Here is a 16397-nt window from a genome sequence, read left to right on the forward strand (position 1 = left end):
AAAGAAAGGGTGTTTCCCCCCCCTGACTTTGGTTTACACAAACAGAGTTCTGCTTACACATTCCGTTTTCCCCTCTGCTGAGCTTTTGGCATGGTGCGCCCCACCCGCCGATGCGTGAGCGGCACTTGGCAAGGACGAGCCCCTCTCTGTGGAGCAGCGTGTTACCGTGACACGCTACCGGGGGGTGGGGGGTCCTGTGTTTATGGAAAGCGATCACTTCACCTTCTTTTGTTTGTGTAATAATTCATTTCATGATGTTTCCTTTACTCGTACCATTTTGAGGGAGTGTGAGGGAAGGAAAATGAATACTACAATACAGACAATAGATTTCGATAGTCAGTCAATAGATTTGCGTGGCCCTGAAGCACGTTACACACACTCTGTCCCTGTGTGTTTTAGCTGCTGTCCCCAATGACAGTGCGTTAACTTAGTGGGATCAGAGTAGTCCACTTACTCACTCTGTCAGGCTCCCCCTGAGTACTGAGTCAACAACAAGCCCCAGTTCACAGGACCAGGGGGAGTACTTTACAACTCAGTGTGGGGCGAAAACACACAGACACACAAACACACGCATGGTCCTAGAATAGAAATAGACTCTCTCTTTGTTGTTGTTGTTGTTCTGCTTTCTAACAGCTTAGGTCAGGATCTTGGGAACGCCATCAAAAAGCCTTCTCTTTCTAGGTTTGGGCATCTGTGCTCCCTGATATGTTATTGTGTTAAAATGTTAAAACTAATATGACATCTTCTCTTTGTCTCCTTCTCCCCTAGTCTCCATCCCGTGCCAGCGGCAGTGGGTGGTCGCTGTCGGAACTTGACATTCTGCTCCTGGCTGGCACAGCTGGCCACACCCTTAGCCTGTCGGCCAGCAGCTTCGTGGAGGAGGAGCACCAGGTCTGGTACTTCCTGCTCAACACCCTCTGTCTGGTAGTCTTCCAGGACGTCTGTCGCAAGTACTTCCGGGAGCGCAGTGCCAACATTGGCGTCATAGGGTGTTCGGAGGACGAAGACTGCCTCCGTCCTTCCAAAGAGGGGGATGCGGTCGCCTCACCGTTGACTGATTTGGGGGTGACGGGCGCAGATTCAGAGAGGTGGCTGGCCCTGGCCACACCGCTGCTTACCCTGGCGTGTTGCCGTCTGCTGCGCTCGCTCAACCAGACCGGGGTGCAGTGGGTTCATCTGCCTGACCTGGGACACTGGCTCAACAGGTGGGTGTGCTGAGGTTTGAATAGACTGGAATACTTGCTTTTTATTGTTGTGCTGTGTGTTACTTCACACAGGATAAATGTTGGCATAAGTGGAGTGCCATACACTACCATATAGTGGTAGTTGAATATATTACATTTTCTTAATTTGAAGCGGCCTTTAGGAAAATATCAGCGTTTTTGTTAGCTTGCTTTTTGCCAGTTCAGATTCACTATTTGATACATAGACCAATTCGTTAAAGCAACATTTTGCATAATTCTGCTTTGTGAAGGCCATCGGCAGTGCTTTCATGGAGAAGCGGTAGAACAAGTCTACTGCTTGAGTATAACAGTTCCTCCATCTTTTATTCATACCCCTATCATACACTCAGATCTGGGCCCGGTTTCCAGCCTTCAATGGCTTTCACGACGCACCGTCACTGAAGTGCAACTCTACTTCTGAGTAAAAATCTGTCGTTCTGCCCCTGAGCAAGACAGTTAACCCACTGTTCCCCGGGGCGCCGAAGACGTGGATGTTGATTATGGCTGCCCCCCCACCACACTTCTCTGATTCAGAGGGGTTGGATTAAATGCAAAAGACACATTTCAGTTGATGCCGTTCAGTTGGACAACTGACTAGGTATTCCCCTTTCCATTCACACAACACAGGAGTGCCTTATTAGCTTGTGAAGGAACCATGTAGGGGATTACAGTTCTAGAGGGCCGACTCACAGGCAGTACTAAGGCTGTCTTCCCAGTCAGTTATGACTATGTTGTATGAAAGGAATACATATAGCTCATGGTAATACTATTCCATAGGTCTCAACCCGCATGGTCTCAAGTCTTAGCCTGTCCAAGAGACTTCAGTTCCTGAGCTCATCCTCGTTTCCAACATGATTTTCCCTCCTTCCTGTTAGAGTTATGGTAGTACAAAAAGTACAACAACTACCGCTATGACCTCTGCAGAGTCATCAAATGAGCAAAATGACAATGTAAATTACGCAGGCTCTGCCGCTCGCCGCATGTGGCAGGGGCTACGGTCCATTGCGGAATACAAAGGAAGATCCAACCGTGATCTGCCCAAATGATGCCTCTCTACTCGACCAACTCAATGCATTTTATGCCAGCTTTGAAAACAGCAACGTCGTGCCAGGTGGGATGGCCATCACCGACCCAGAGGATTGGGTGATCTCGCTCTCCGAGGCCGCCGTGAGAAACATCTTTAATCGGGTCAACACCTGCAAGGGAGCGGGACCGACAGTAATCCAGGGAGCAGTCTCAGAGCATGGGCAGAACAGCTGGCAGGCATATTAGGGTACTTTTCAACCTCACCTTGTCCCAGTCTATAATCCACACGTTTTAAGAAGACCACTATCATTCCTGTCCCCAAGAACTCTAATACTTCATGCCACAATGACTACCGCCCTGTAGCACTCACATCTGTAATCATGAAGTGCTCTGAGAGGCTGGTTATGGCAACACATTAGCTCCATCATCCCAGACACCCTAAACCCACTCGTTTGCATACTGCCCCAACAGGTCCATAGATGACGCAAACTGAATTGCTTTCCACACTACCCTCACCCACTTAGATAAGAGGAATACCTATGTGAAAATGCTGTTCATTGATTACAGCTCAGCGTTCAACACCATCGTCCTCTCCAAGCTCGTCACCAAGCTTGGTGCTCTGAACACCTCCCTCTGCAACTGGATCCTGGACTTCCTCCGCCACGCTATCCCTCAACACAGGGGCCCCACAGGGGTGTGTGCTTAGTCCCCTCCTCTATTCCTTGTTCACCCACAACTGCGTAGCCACGCACGACTCCAGGACCATCATCAAGTTTGCTGACGACATGACGGTGGTAGGCCTGATCACTGGCGAAGATGAGTCAGCCTACAGGGAGGATGACAGTGACCTGGCAGTGTGGTGCTAGAACAACAAACTCTCCCTCAATGTCAGTAAGACCAAGGAGCTGATCATGAACGATCAACGATGGGGCTGCAGTGGAGCAGGTCGAGATCTTCAAGTTCCTCGGTGTCCAAATCACTGAAGACTTAAAATGATCCAAACACAAGCGCACGGTCGTCAACATGGCGCGACAGCCCCCCCCCCCCCTCGGGAGGTTGAAAAAGTTTGGCATGGGCCCTCAAATCCTCAAAAAGTAAATGTCTGGTGTGGCAATAGCACCGCCCTCGATCACATGGCTCTACAGAGGGTGGTGCGGACAGCCCAGGACTTCACTGGGCCACATCTTCTTGCCATCCAGTACATCTACACTGAACGAAAATATAAACGCAACATGTAAAGTGTTGGTCCCATGTTTCATGAGTTGAAATACAAAACTCCATACGCACAATAATCGTATTTCTCTTCAGTTGACATCCCTGTTAGTGAGCATTTCTCCTTTGCCAAGATAATTCATCCACCTGACAGCTGTGGCATATCCAGAAGCTAATTAAACAGTATGATCATTACACAGGTGCACCTTGTGCTTGGGACAACAAAATGGCACTTTATAATTTGCAGTTCTGTCACATAACACAGTGCCACAGATGTTTCAAGTTTTAAGGGAGCGTGCAATTGGCATGCTGACTGCAGGAATGTCCACTAGAGCTGTGTCCAGAGAATTTAATGCTGATTTCTCTACCATAAGCCACATCCAACGTTGTTTTAGAGTTTTTGGCACTACATACAACCGGCCTTACAACCACAGACCACGTGTAACCACACCAGCTCAGGATCCCCACATCCGGCTTCTTCACCTGCGGGATTGTCTGAAGGGGCTGAGAGGAGTATTTCTGTCTGTAATAAAGCCCTTTTCTGATTGTCTGGGCCTGGCTTCCCAGTGGGTGGGCCTATGCCCTCTAAGGCCCATGGTTGCACCCCTGCCCTGTCATGTGAAATCCATAGATTAGGTTCTAATAAAAAAAAAATCAATTGACCGATTTCTTTATATTATTTAAAATCTTTGAAATTGTTGCATGTTGCGTAATTTTTTTTGTTCAGTATATATCAGGCAGTGTGGTCGGAAGGCCCAGAGAAATTATTAATGACTGCAACCACCCAAGCAATAGACTATTCTCTCTGCTTCCGCACAGGAATCGGTACCGGTGCATAAGTATGCCACCAACAGGCTCTTGAACAGCTTCTATCCCCAAGCAATAAGACTGATATATAGCTAACAAAATAGCTGACACGGACGATCTGAGTAAACCTTGTATCTTTATTGACCTTTTATTGTTATTTTTGCACTTTCTCTATGCACACTCACTGGGCCCTACACACACACACTCACGCACACACACACACACACCCCACCCACCATCATCTGCTCACTCACACATAATATGCACATACATTTATACTGCATCTACACACACGCACAGCCCATCACATACAACCTGCTGCTGCTCTGTTTATCTTATATCCTGTTGCCTAGTCACCTTACCCCTATACATATCTACCTCTATCACTCCAGTATCCCTGCACATTGTAAATATGGTATTGGAACTGACCCTGTATATAGTATGCTTACTTACTTATTGTGTTCTTCTTATTTCTGTTTTTTCATAGTATTATATTGTCATTGGTTATTGCATTGTTGGATTTTGAGCTAGCAAGAAAGGCATTTCACTCTACTTGTCCATGTGACATTGAAACTTGAAACTTTCATATGCTGGTTTTCCAATCTAGTCTTTCACCTGGTTTGCTTAGCTGCACCGTACTCACTCCCTCACAAATCGGGTCAACGTGCTACATTGTCTGCCCATGTATTGTGTACATAGTCATTATTCGTCCTTGGAGAGCTCCCTCAAGGCTGCAGAACTGCCACACAGACAGATGGCTAGTCCGGGCTTGTCTCCCAGTCTAAACCAGGGCCCATTCCACCCCATTAGATATGTGCTCTGGCCAGCACAGTGAATCAAGACTCAGTTAGTTGCTTGGTTGGATGCGAGAGGAAGGAAGCCTATGTAAAGAAAAATTTGCAAAAAACTGTGATTTTTTTTCCCCACAGGATTATGTGACTTGGACATAAACACCCAATGAAAGTTCATTTGAAGTATATGGTCAGCCCCGGAATGACTCTTCACATAATATAATTGAATGATTTGCTCCTTTAGAAATTTTGCAGCATCATAACAGTTAGAGCACTCAGAGGTTAAGTCTTAAAAAGATACGACCAGGTGAAGTTCCCCACAGGCCAGAAAACTTGCAATATGTCATTTTTCTTACCAAGCTTCTTTGTAGCGTTGCCTAGGCAAAGTAGACTCTACAATATATGGACAAATGTGAAATCCAATCTACCACAGGGCTCCTATTCATTTTAGCAGACTCAACATGGCGTATAAAGACTTTTCCTAAGGAAGGCATGAAGTGCTCAGACATGACATGCTCATGACAAGTCTTGACCTTATTATAATGCATTGCCCGCATGGCCTCTTAACTAAATTGTCACCATGTTTCAATAAAACGTTGACATCCAATAGTCTGACTTCAAAGTGAGTGAGATTCTGAACATACAGAAAACTTGGTGACCCTACGGTACTATACCTTGGCAAAGGATTTAGGCTAATGAATGTAATAAGATGCATTGTATAGACCAAGAGAAAGCGCATTGAGTGTTATCCGTTAGAGCCTGTTGTCTGTTAACTTACCATATCTACAGCACCATAATGGTGGCTAGTTTCCTCACAGCAAGGATATAAATAAAAATGGAGTCACTCCCGTAGGAGCTAATGAATCATATCTTTGGCTGTCTCTGCAGGTAGCATTAGTCTGTTCCTGTCCATTGTGTGTTAAAAGCCTCTCTCTGACTTCCCTGTAATTCTTACATTTTACATTTACATTTGAGTCATTTAGCAGACGCTTTTATCCACAGTTAGTGCGTTCATCTTAAGATAGCTCTTTGAAGAGGTAGGGTTTAAGATACTCGTTGAAAAGGTTGGGTTTTAGATGTTTTTGGGAAGATGGGCAGGGTCTCTGCTGTCCTAGCTTCAGAGGGATTATAGGGCCAAGATAACAAACCCTAATTGCCTCCGAATCAGAGCCGGAATAAGATTGTTATCCGTGAAGCATCGCACACTCGGATTCTCAGAGAGATGTACAAAAAACATTCCAGTCTGGCAGAAAGTTTGAGGAACCGTCAGTGAACCCGCTGTTCTCATTGTTGAACCCAAAGTTTTTCTGTTCCATTAGCATTCTCGCGGTGACACATGTAACAAGACGAATGCCTTGCGCTGGGGGGCACCAGGGTCAGCGTATTGTGGAATTAGAATTTCCTTCTCGCCGTCATTAGCTGGCCTTTACCCTGTCTGGCGCTGCCCCTTTTCCCATATTCCCCCTGTTCTATGCGGAGTGGGTACACTGGGTAATGAGCTCGGGCATCGTTCCTCCTTCATGTTCCCCCAAGGTGTCCGCCAGTTCCCCTTCCCTGACCCAACCCCCTGCCCCGATTCCAGGGCCATGCTGTTCCTCTGGCGTAGCTGGGCTGCATCTAAAAAGTTGAACGTGGTCTCCTCTTCCTTGTCTCCTCTCTTTCAACTGCAGTGTTATGAATGCAAAAGAAGGGTACGTGTAAAAAAAAGTTTTTTTTTAAAATTAGATGCTTACTGGGAAGTTGCTATCACCAGTCCAGTTCTGTCACATCAGAGTAGATGATGTGGAGGAAAGAAGACAAAGAAGGAAGGTCCTTTCGAGCTATTGTACCGCACACCCTCTTACTCTATTGCTTGCCTGAGATTTTCCCATTTTTTTCCCCATTCTCAACTCATTTAGGATTAATTGCCCTGTCCCTACTAACATTGAATGGGTGTGTTTAGACAAGAAAATGTAGCCGAAACAGCTTTACATCCGCTGCTGCTGCCAACATCATTACAGACCTTTCCCCTTAGAATACTAAGGTGATTTGATTTGAAAATCGCCATGTTTTGCCCTTGAGTGACTTCTATTAGAGTACTTGTGAGAAATGGACTTGCAGATGTGTAATCTTTCGCATTACTGTAATGAAGGTGTACATCTTGAGCCAAGGAGTTTCTCTAATTTCCACTAGCCCTTCCTATGTAGAGAACAGTGGGACCTGAGTACAGTGAATGTGCTATTCTTAGTTTAGTACCCCCCTTCTATTTTTCAATGTATGACTGAGGTGTGAGTCCAAGGAAACAACCTCCTATGGAAAGTTAAGGGCAACATTTTACCAATGCAAAATGCCTCTGAGCTCTGCAACAAATAGCTTAATGCTTTCAATATTACAGCCCTAAACTGTAATATTGCTGCACTAAACTGCCACATTGTTCAAAAACGAATTACTCTGTAATTAGTGAAGTTTTACAGTGGTTTAAATGTTAATCTGTTCTGTCTCTACAGCTCAGAACACAAGACGGTGCTGTCCTTGTTGGCCGCCATGTCATTGGCTCTTATCTACTTCCTGGTCCAGCGGCGATGTTCCTTGGTCTCCAAGATTGCCCTGGCCCTCGGCCTTCTGGGTGTCTACAGCTACCGGGCGGCTGTGGGCAACGTTGTGTTACCATGGCAACATTCCGGTGGAAACATGTCCAAGTAAGTTTTCGCCGACTATTATGTGGCAAGTGATTACTCTTTCCCAATCGCCCTTTAATGCAATTGCGGTTTTGCATCAAATCTGAAGAAATGCTGTATTGCATTTGTGTTTGTTGAGCCTTTTGATAGGTGATCACATCACACTAGTTAATGAACGCATTTGTCATGAGCCAAAACGGGTCACCGAAAATTGTGTACTATGTCACCCATTTTGTATGATATGTTTCGTCCTGACCTCCAATTTGTTTTTGTTTTTACGAATTCCAATTCGTAAAAACAATCACCTACTTGCCTGCCTGCCTTACAGCCCGTCTTCAGCCCCACTGCAAGAACACAATGAGTACGCAGGTGCTACTGCCCAGTTATCCTGCCCCACTGCCCAGTTATCCTGCCCTATAATTGACAACGCCACCATGCAAAGTCGCCCAGTCATTAATCACCACCGGAAGTTGTTTACGCTTGCGCCGTGGCAACCTCCTGGCATTCCCATTAAATTGAGTCCACAACAGCAACGGCCCCAGCTCGATCACTCACAGCCAGGCTAATCTGGTAGCATGAGACCCCTTCATCCTTTGTGCCTCATCACACTGGCCCACATTGCTGAAAGAGGGTCTTCCACACTGACTCGCTATGATAGTTCAGGCTGCATCTTTTTGTGTGTGCTTCGTAAGGCAGTTGGGCTTGACTGACAGCAAAAAAAAATTGGCAAATTGAGATTTCATTTTTTTTTTATGAGGAAACAATTCTTGGTATAGCTCTCTATGCAGTAGTCTTCTCTCCCAATAATAACTTAATCATTCTTCTCCTGTCCTTAGCTTTAAAATCATACAGAATACCCTGTGACATTTTCTGGTATTTGCTGTAAGGAGCTGGTAGGTAGGGATTGAGTGCCCACATTTATTACTCCCTCTATTTCTCCCTCCTTTCTTCTATTCTTTCATCTGTTTCACGTGAGGAAATGCTCAATCAAATGCCTCCAAAAGAGCATTGTAGAGTCAACAGAAAATGGAGGGAAAAGGGGCCTTGGAATTTATGGGTCTCCTGCTGTCTCGCGTTTTGCTGTCGTGGCGCCCGTCCTCGGCCTGATGAGTGGCCATGATTGATATGGCCCTGCAGACGCTGTCGAGTCATACCCCCCTACCAGATGGGGTCATCAATCAGACCGTTTTTGTCATTTTGAAAAAGCGGAATTGTCATGTACCTCCGGCATAAGGAAAGCCATTCTGGGAAGTAATGTGGTTTAAGAGGCACTTTGAATCATCAAGCTTTTTTGTAATAGTCACAACTTATTTATTTTTTTATCACTTGTGATTTTGCTGTTGTTCATACTGCTTGTTGTTCATTTTTTGTTTTCCCATGTAGGTTTATATTGTATAACATTTTACCTCACATCATTATAGCGTCGATAGGCCAGTATTAAAACTAGTCTGTGTATGTTGTACCACATTTTAACATTTACATTTTAGTTATTTATCCGACGCTCGTACCCAGAGCCCTTTGCAACTAGTGCGTATATCTTAAGATAGCTAGGTGAGACAACTACATATCACAGTCGTAGTAAATTCATTTTTCCTCAAGAATGTAGATATCAGCAAAGTCAGTGCTAGTAGGAAAATACCGGTGCACGTTCCCACACATCGACTAAGGTGAGAAAGCCATGCTACTCATTCTCACTAGTTCAGCTAATCCTAAATGTAATCAAAATTGTTGGTTTTTTGGGGGGCTACGTCAGGTGTCACAGAACACATATGATTGGCTCTCAATGTGAACGTAATTTGTGGCATACAGTATTGAATGTCTTTGGGGGGTGGAGTACTCCAGTCTTTGTGACCAGCCTTTATCTGCCCCACTGATATGACCCATCCTCTTGTTAAATGACAACGTGGAATCATATCTCATCCCAGTGCAGTTAATGTGAATTACAGGAGTGGCTTAAGGGCCGGCGTTGCCTCTGTGAGGAAATACATCTCCCACCAACCCTGGGAGGCTTCTGTGTTATCTGAACACACCTGAGTTGCTGTGAAGGGCATGGAAGCGTTTGTGTTACAGCACCATACTGAATAGAGTAGTACTATAATACTTTATATATTATATCAGAAATGTGTAGTTTGAGGTTCTGCTCCCAACTCCCCCAGATAACACACAAACATAGGGTGTTCCCGAGTTTCAATACCCCTGTGTTTTGGGGTGGATGTTGCACCTGGGATCTGAAACAAAACAACTCCTCAGATTCTACTTTTTTTAGAGAAATAGTGTAGTCAAAATCTGTATTGTAGTCAAAGTGACATCGTATTTTCTTCAGCAGCCACTGCAAGACAAGTATGTACTGTCAAATGTTACTCATGATAAGATATGGGACTGGAGAAAAAAGTCCCTTAAAAATGAAGTGAGGCACCAGAGTTGACACAAGGCTGGCAAAAATGTAGAGGATACTTACGTTGTTCCAAATATCATTATTGCGTAGTTACGTTACTAGTCCCTGAGATGCCATAGCAATGCAAATGTTCTCCCGAACATCACTTAGCTCCCAGCTGTAATTCATTTCCATTGTTCTGGGGATTTTGTTTGATATCCCATCTTTTATAATCCCCTTCCTGTGAGGAAAGGTAAAGATTGAGCGATACTTAAGCAATGTCATGTTTCTCATTATCCTAGAGAAACCACCTTGTGCTCAGAGGGTGGCTGAGTAGCTATAAACGTTTCAACGATCTATCAAGGTTATTGTTTGGACCTTTTAAGTATAGGGACACTTGCTTCGAAGCCGAAGAGTTACCACTAACTCTACTCCAGAGCACATAGAACTGACACACCACGTCAATCGAGGTGTCAAAAATGGCTGAAATATCTTCAAAGTTCTGTTGCGTGTTCTGTCAAAGCACAGCTTGTACTAGAAAATAACTACACATAGTATCTCAATTGATTCCTGCAGTGCTTTACACCTGCCCAAAAACAGTCCCTTTATTTGTTGTCCTTTTTTAAATGTTAGTTGTGCTGACACTTCATTTGGGAACATTTATGCATGCAGATCCCTCATGAAGATGCATATTAATTCTGACTCTCATCGGAATCTCTGAGTACACACACGCATGCACATTGCACATTACACACACAAAAATACACCCATGCGGGGATTTCAGGTGTCATGGATGAGGGGTTCAAAGTAAGGCTCAGTCTCTCTGTCTTCAAAGACATGCCTGGATAAGAATGAAGCTCTCATTGTTCATACACACATTTAGCCTATAGCTGATGTGATCTCCTGTTCTAAGTCTCCCTCTGTCACAATCATATAATTAGTTCCGAATGTTCACGTTATATACAGTGCCTTCAGAAAGTATTTCACATTTTTAAATGGATTACATTGAGATGTTGTGTCACTGATCTACACACAATACCCCGTACCCCATAATGTCAAAGTGGATTTTTAAATTCAATTAAATTAATGAAAAATGAAAATGTCTTGAGTCAATAAGCATTAAAACACGTACGTCATTCCTAACTCAATTTCCGGAAATGAATCAGGGATTTCCCCATGAGGCCAATGGTGACTTTAAAGCCGTTACAGAGTTGGATGGCTGTGATAGGAGAACTGAATATGGCTCAACAACATTGTAGTTTCTCCACAATACTAACCTAATTGACAGAGTGAAAAGAAGGACACCTGTACAGAATAAAAAATATTCCAAAACATACATCCTGTTTGCACTAAAGTAATACTGCAAACAAATGTGGCAAAGCAGTTAACTTTTTGTCCTTAATTAATACAAAGTGTTATATTTGGGGCAAATCCAATACAACCCATTACTGAGTAGCACTCTCCATATTTTCAAGCATAGTGGTGGCTTCATCAGGTTATGGGTATGCTTGTAATCGTTATGTACTGAAGAGTTTTTCAAGATAAAAAAAAGACTGAATGGAGCTAACCACAGGCAAATTCCTGGAGAAAATACCTGGTTCAGTTTGCTTTCACCAGACACTGGGATATTAAGGCCAAATCTACGCTGGAGTTGCTTACCAAGAAGACAGTGAATGTTCCTGAGTGGCCTAGTTGCAGTTTTGACTTAAATCGGCTTGAAGATCTATGGCAAGACTTGAACATATATGTCTAGCAATGATCAGCAAACAATGACAGAGCTTGAAAAATGTTGAAAAGAATGATGGGCAAATATTGTACAATCCAGGTGTGCAAAGCACTTAGAGACTCACAGCTGTAAGCACTTTCAAATATGAGATAATGAGATATTTCTGTATTTAAATTTCAATACATTTCCAAACATTTCTAAAAACCTGTTTTCACTTTGTCATTATGGTGTATTGTGTGTAGATGGGCTAGAGGGGAAAAAAGCAATTTAATCAATTTTGAATTCAGGCTGTAACACAACAAAATGTGGAATAAGTCAAGGGGTATGAATACTTCCTGAATTCACTGCATCTCAACATTCTCTCCAATTTTTGTTCAATTGTTCACAAAATGTGTTTTGTTCATTTCTGTGTGGATCTCTGTCAAGACCAAATCTATTCTCAAAATAGAAAGGCCTTTGAGCATCCAAGATACCACTGTTTGTCCGTTTCTCATGTCGTCCCTCTTACAGCCTGCTCTCATTAGCAAGTAATGAACACGCAGGTAACTATTTAAACTGTTCTCCCGAAAAGTGACAAAAAATTATCATTACCTAATCATCTTTCCAATCCACTGATACTAATGTGAGGTGTCTTGGCGGGTGTCTCTCATGGGTTTGGAGTCCTCTCTTGAGTGATCCATTGTGCTTCACTCTCCTAGATGGTAGTGCCCGGGACGACACCAGTATCGAATATTTTTTCACATGGCGAAAATGAAAACATGAAGCAGACACATCTATTTGGTCCTTTAAAAACCTATTTTATGAAAAATAGTGTGTGCTATAGCTTGGAAAATAAATACATGTGACTCTGGGTGACAACATGATGATGTTTGTTTCCAAAATAAGTTTCCTAAAGATGTTTGGTATTTTATTAGGATCCCCATTAGCTTTTGGAAAAGCAGCAACTACTCTTCCTGGGGTCCACACAAAACATGAAACATGACATAATACAGAACATTAATAGACAAGAACAGCTCAAGGACAGAACTACACTAACAAGTATTGCAATGCTGGTATCGTCCGGGCCCTACTAGATGGCTGTTCTGGCTTTTTGATGACTGACGTCAGGACACACCCATCTTTTCATTCAAGGCTGTGGGATGTTCCCATCACTGTCATCAGTCAAGTTAACTAGGATACACACCTTGTTCAATAACCATTTATTAATCCCATTTTTTTTTACTTTTAGATTGTGGGAATTGTGAGATACTACTGCCACTGTTGGAGCTAGGAACACAAGCATTTCGCTACAACCGCAATAACATCTGCTAAATATGTGTATGTGACCAATAAAATGTGTTTTGATTTGATTTGAACCAGTTATACAGGTACTTTAGGAAAGCAGACCGAGACAAACCCCCCGAGAGCATTTGCCTCATCACTGCAGAGAGCGAGAGGAGGCTGGCATCATGTCTGCATTTGCTCGTTCTGTACCCATATGTGTCGCTCACCCCAAACAACACACACTGGCCTCAACGTGCCGTTTGTTTGCCATAATTACAGCTCATTTAATTTGCTGATTGTGTTGCTCCGTGCAATAGCATCCAGCTTAAGCCTGCACACAGGCACCTGTGGAAAAGCCAAGACACCACCATATTTACCTTCACACACAAAAAGAGACTCCTCTTCATCCTCACATAGTCAACCCAGTTAACAAGTCAGCCCCCCCCCCCCCCAGCCATGCTTAGAATAAATACAACAAAACAAGAATTTCCAGCTATGCTTAGCATAAGAACCAAGAAGGGCATGGGATTCTCTCCACCTCGGATTTGTGTTTTAGATAAAACATTTGAATAATATACAAGTGAGAGATGTAGCTAGGGCACAACTCCAGGGTTAGAAGGAACTGCTGGCCATTCATCTGAGGGATGAAGGCTGCAATACAAACCCAGTGAATGAATAATACATTGCGCAACACCTGCTTGACTCCCTCTCCTAGTGAACCAGACCCTTATCCCACTCCTATCACTACAGTCTCCTTAAAATTCAAGGATGTCTGGCCCTTTCGGGGACACGCCGTCAGTCTAGTGCGTGTTTGACAATAAGGCGGGAACTTGAGTGTTCTACTTTTATAGGCACCTTGTTTAGGAAGTGAGGTCTGCCTGGTGAGGGCTTTCCCAGCAGGCTAAACAGGTTTAAATTACATCATAAAACCAGTTGTCATTATGAATTCATTTCAAGCATGTTTTGCCCACTAGGTAAGAGGAGTTTTACTGATAATCACTCTGCCTCTCCTTCCCTAGGTACAGCAGCTAGCAGTAAAAATGGCCTAATCCATGCTTATTGTTTAGGTGCACATTTTCATATGTATATCTCTCTATCACGCGCGCACGCACACACACACACACACACACACACACACTGAACTAAGGATTGCAGGGGGTTTGCTGTTTGGCAGACTGACTATCTGCACCCTGTCACTCCTGTGGGTCCTCACATTAAAAACTCCTGACTCTTGTTCACACAACCCTGTCTCCATGGTTACCTGCCAGGAGGCTACATGGCATCTACTGTTGTCGTACCTTTTCCCGATGAGCGATGACGCAGAAAATGTTCTGCGTGCCATAATAACAGGCAGAGAAATCATGATTCATTCATCCGTATGGATTTTAGTCAAAGCAGATGTCTTTGTGACTTCTGCTATTACAAATAGCACACATGAATTTGAATCAAGAGGCTGGGAACTTGTGTTTATCTTTTTGGACTTATCTTTTTTTACGAGGTTGTCGGTGTTTGTCAGAATTGCGTAAGTGTGTAATCGGACCAGTCTAGTTTGGTCAGTGTCAGACTTAGAGGGCACACCTCAGCTGAAAGGAGAAATGACTGTGTTTATCTGTGTACTTGCCTTCATCATATCAATTGCTAGATTGCCTTGCCCTTCAACTCCCCACCTTGTCTAGAATCCAGTGGTCTTGTATCTTGTGTACATGGTGCTCGCTCAGGTCTTAACATGTGAAAAAGTTACAGACCAATAGCAATTTTTAAAACATAAAAAAATATGGAATTGTACACTACAGTCTGGAAAAGATCCAGAGCCTCATTTATAAACATTGCGTAGGCACAAAAGAAGGCATGCGCCATTTTCGAAGCAAACTTTGGGATTTATACAAATAAATAAATAACTTGACCGGAGAATGTTTGGTCCTCCACGGACACTTTGACCCATACGTACGCACGTAAACTGGGGACATTAGAACTGCGACTCCCATGGCGGAAGGGTGAAACTAGAAACGCTTTGAAATCGATACCATTGTGTATAATTAATCGAAATATTACATCTGACGTATTATATATGAAGAGTTCCCTGGAGTGCACACAAAAAAAAACACACAAAAAACCTGATTTAGGATAATAAATACAAACGGAGATATCGGTTTTTGCAAAAGAACCCCTCAAATATGTTGTACAGTTTAAATCGGATCTGTAATTATTAAACAATACTTGCATGTTATGAAATGTATTCTCATAAATAGTAAGGTGAACAGTAGGACAAATTACATTTAAACTGATTCCGTTTTCGATGCCTCAATCGGGCAGATACAAGTACACAGTTTCATATATTGTTATCACATGTTCGTTGCGCAGAACTGTCAATGTGATAATGGCCCTGTCATTGTCTGTTACAATCAGGGTAATTACCACACCTGAAGGTGTTACGCAATTGGGTAGCTTTGACAATCAAACGGGTGGGTATAAAAAGGCATGCAATTACAATGTGTAACGACGCACAATGGCTGCTTTGGCACTGTTGGAAGATTTGGCGAATGGAAGAATTCGGAGAGAGCGAATTCTCAGAGACCAGCAAGATTTACTGGCCAATGATGATGAGTGGCTTAAGAGCCGGTTCCGATTACCAAGAGCTGTTCTCTTGGATCTCTGTGCTGTAGTGGGCCCAGCTTCACATAGAAGCACCCGCAGAAACCAAGACGTGCCTGTCCCACAATCCTCGGATTTCTGGCACCTTTCAAAGGGATTGGCTGACAGGTCAGGGATCTCTCAGCCAACCTTTAGCCGCGTTATGCCAGACGTGTTAGGCGGTATAATTGGATTGGATCTCTACATAATGTTTCCTTACACGGTGGGTGAACAGGCAAATAGAAAAGTGCAATTTGCAGCAATGTCCTGGTGTTATTGACTGCACTCATGTTGCTATATGTTGCTTTCATTAATCGAATGCGTTATCATTCCATTAATGTCAAAATCATATGTGATGCGGACATGGTACTGACTAATGTAGTGGCTCGGTGGCCTGGGTCAACCCATGACTCATTCATATGGAGCAACAGCAGTGTTGGGCGCAGTCTTGAGGCCGGAGCTGTGCGTGATGGCTGGCTTCTAGGTATTGCAATTTTTCTCTACTGCAGTGCCTAACCAATTCACTAAATTTGCAGGCGACAGTGGATATCCCCTCCAGCGGTGGCTGCTCACCCCTTTCACCAATCCACGGAGCGCAGAGGAGAGGAACTACAACGTGCGCCAGGTACGCGCTGTTGTGGAGTGCACCATCGGGCTTCTGAAGGGCAGATGGCGCTGCCTCGATTC

At 43.8% G+C, this 16397-nt stretch overlaps 1 protein-coding gene across 1 annotated transcript in view; it reads left to right on the forward strand.

Moving 5' to 3' along the window:
* Positions 1–16397, forward strand: part of LOC139390663 (GPI ethanolamine phosphate transferase 2-like) — a 126116-nt gene that overhangs the window by 79604 nt on the left and 30115 nt on the right. The window contains exons 9-10 of the mRNA XM_071137936.1: positions 769–1205; positions 7546–7737. Coding sequence (XP_070994037.1) covers positions 769–1205; positions 7546–7737 — 629 coding nt within the window. The remainder of the gene's footprint in view (positions 1–768; positions 1206–7545; positions 7738–16397) is intronic.

Source organism: Oncorhynchus clarkii, chromosome 31 (assembly GCF_045791955.1).
Source record: "Oncorhynchus clarkii lewisi isolate Uvic-CL-2024 chromosome 31, UVic_Ocla_1.0, whole genome shotgun sequence".
Lineage (NCBI taxonomy): Eukaryota > Metazoa > Chordata > Actinopteri > Salmoniformes > Salmonidae > Oncorhynchus > Oncorhynchus clarkii.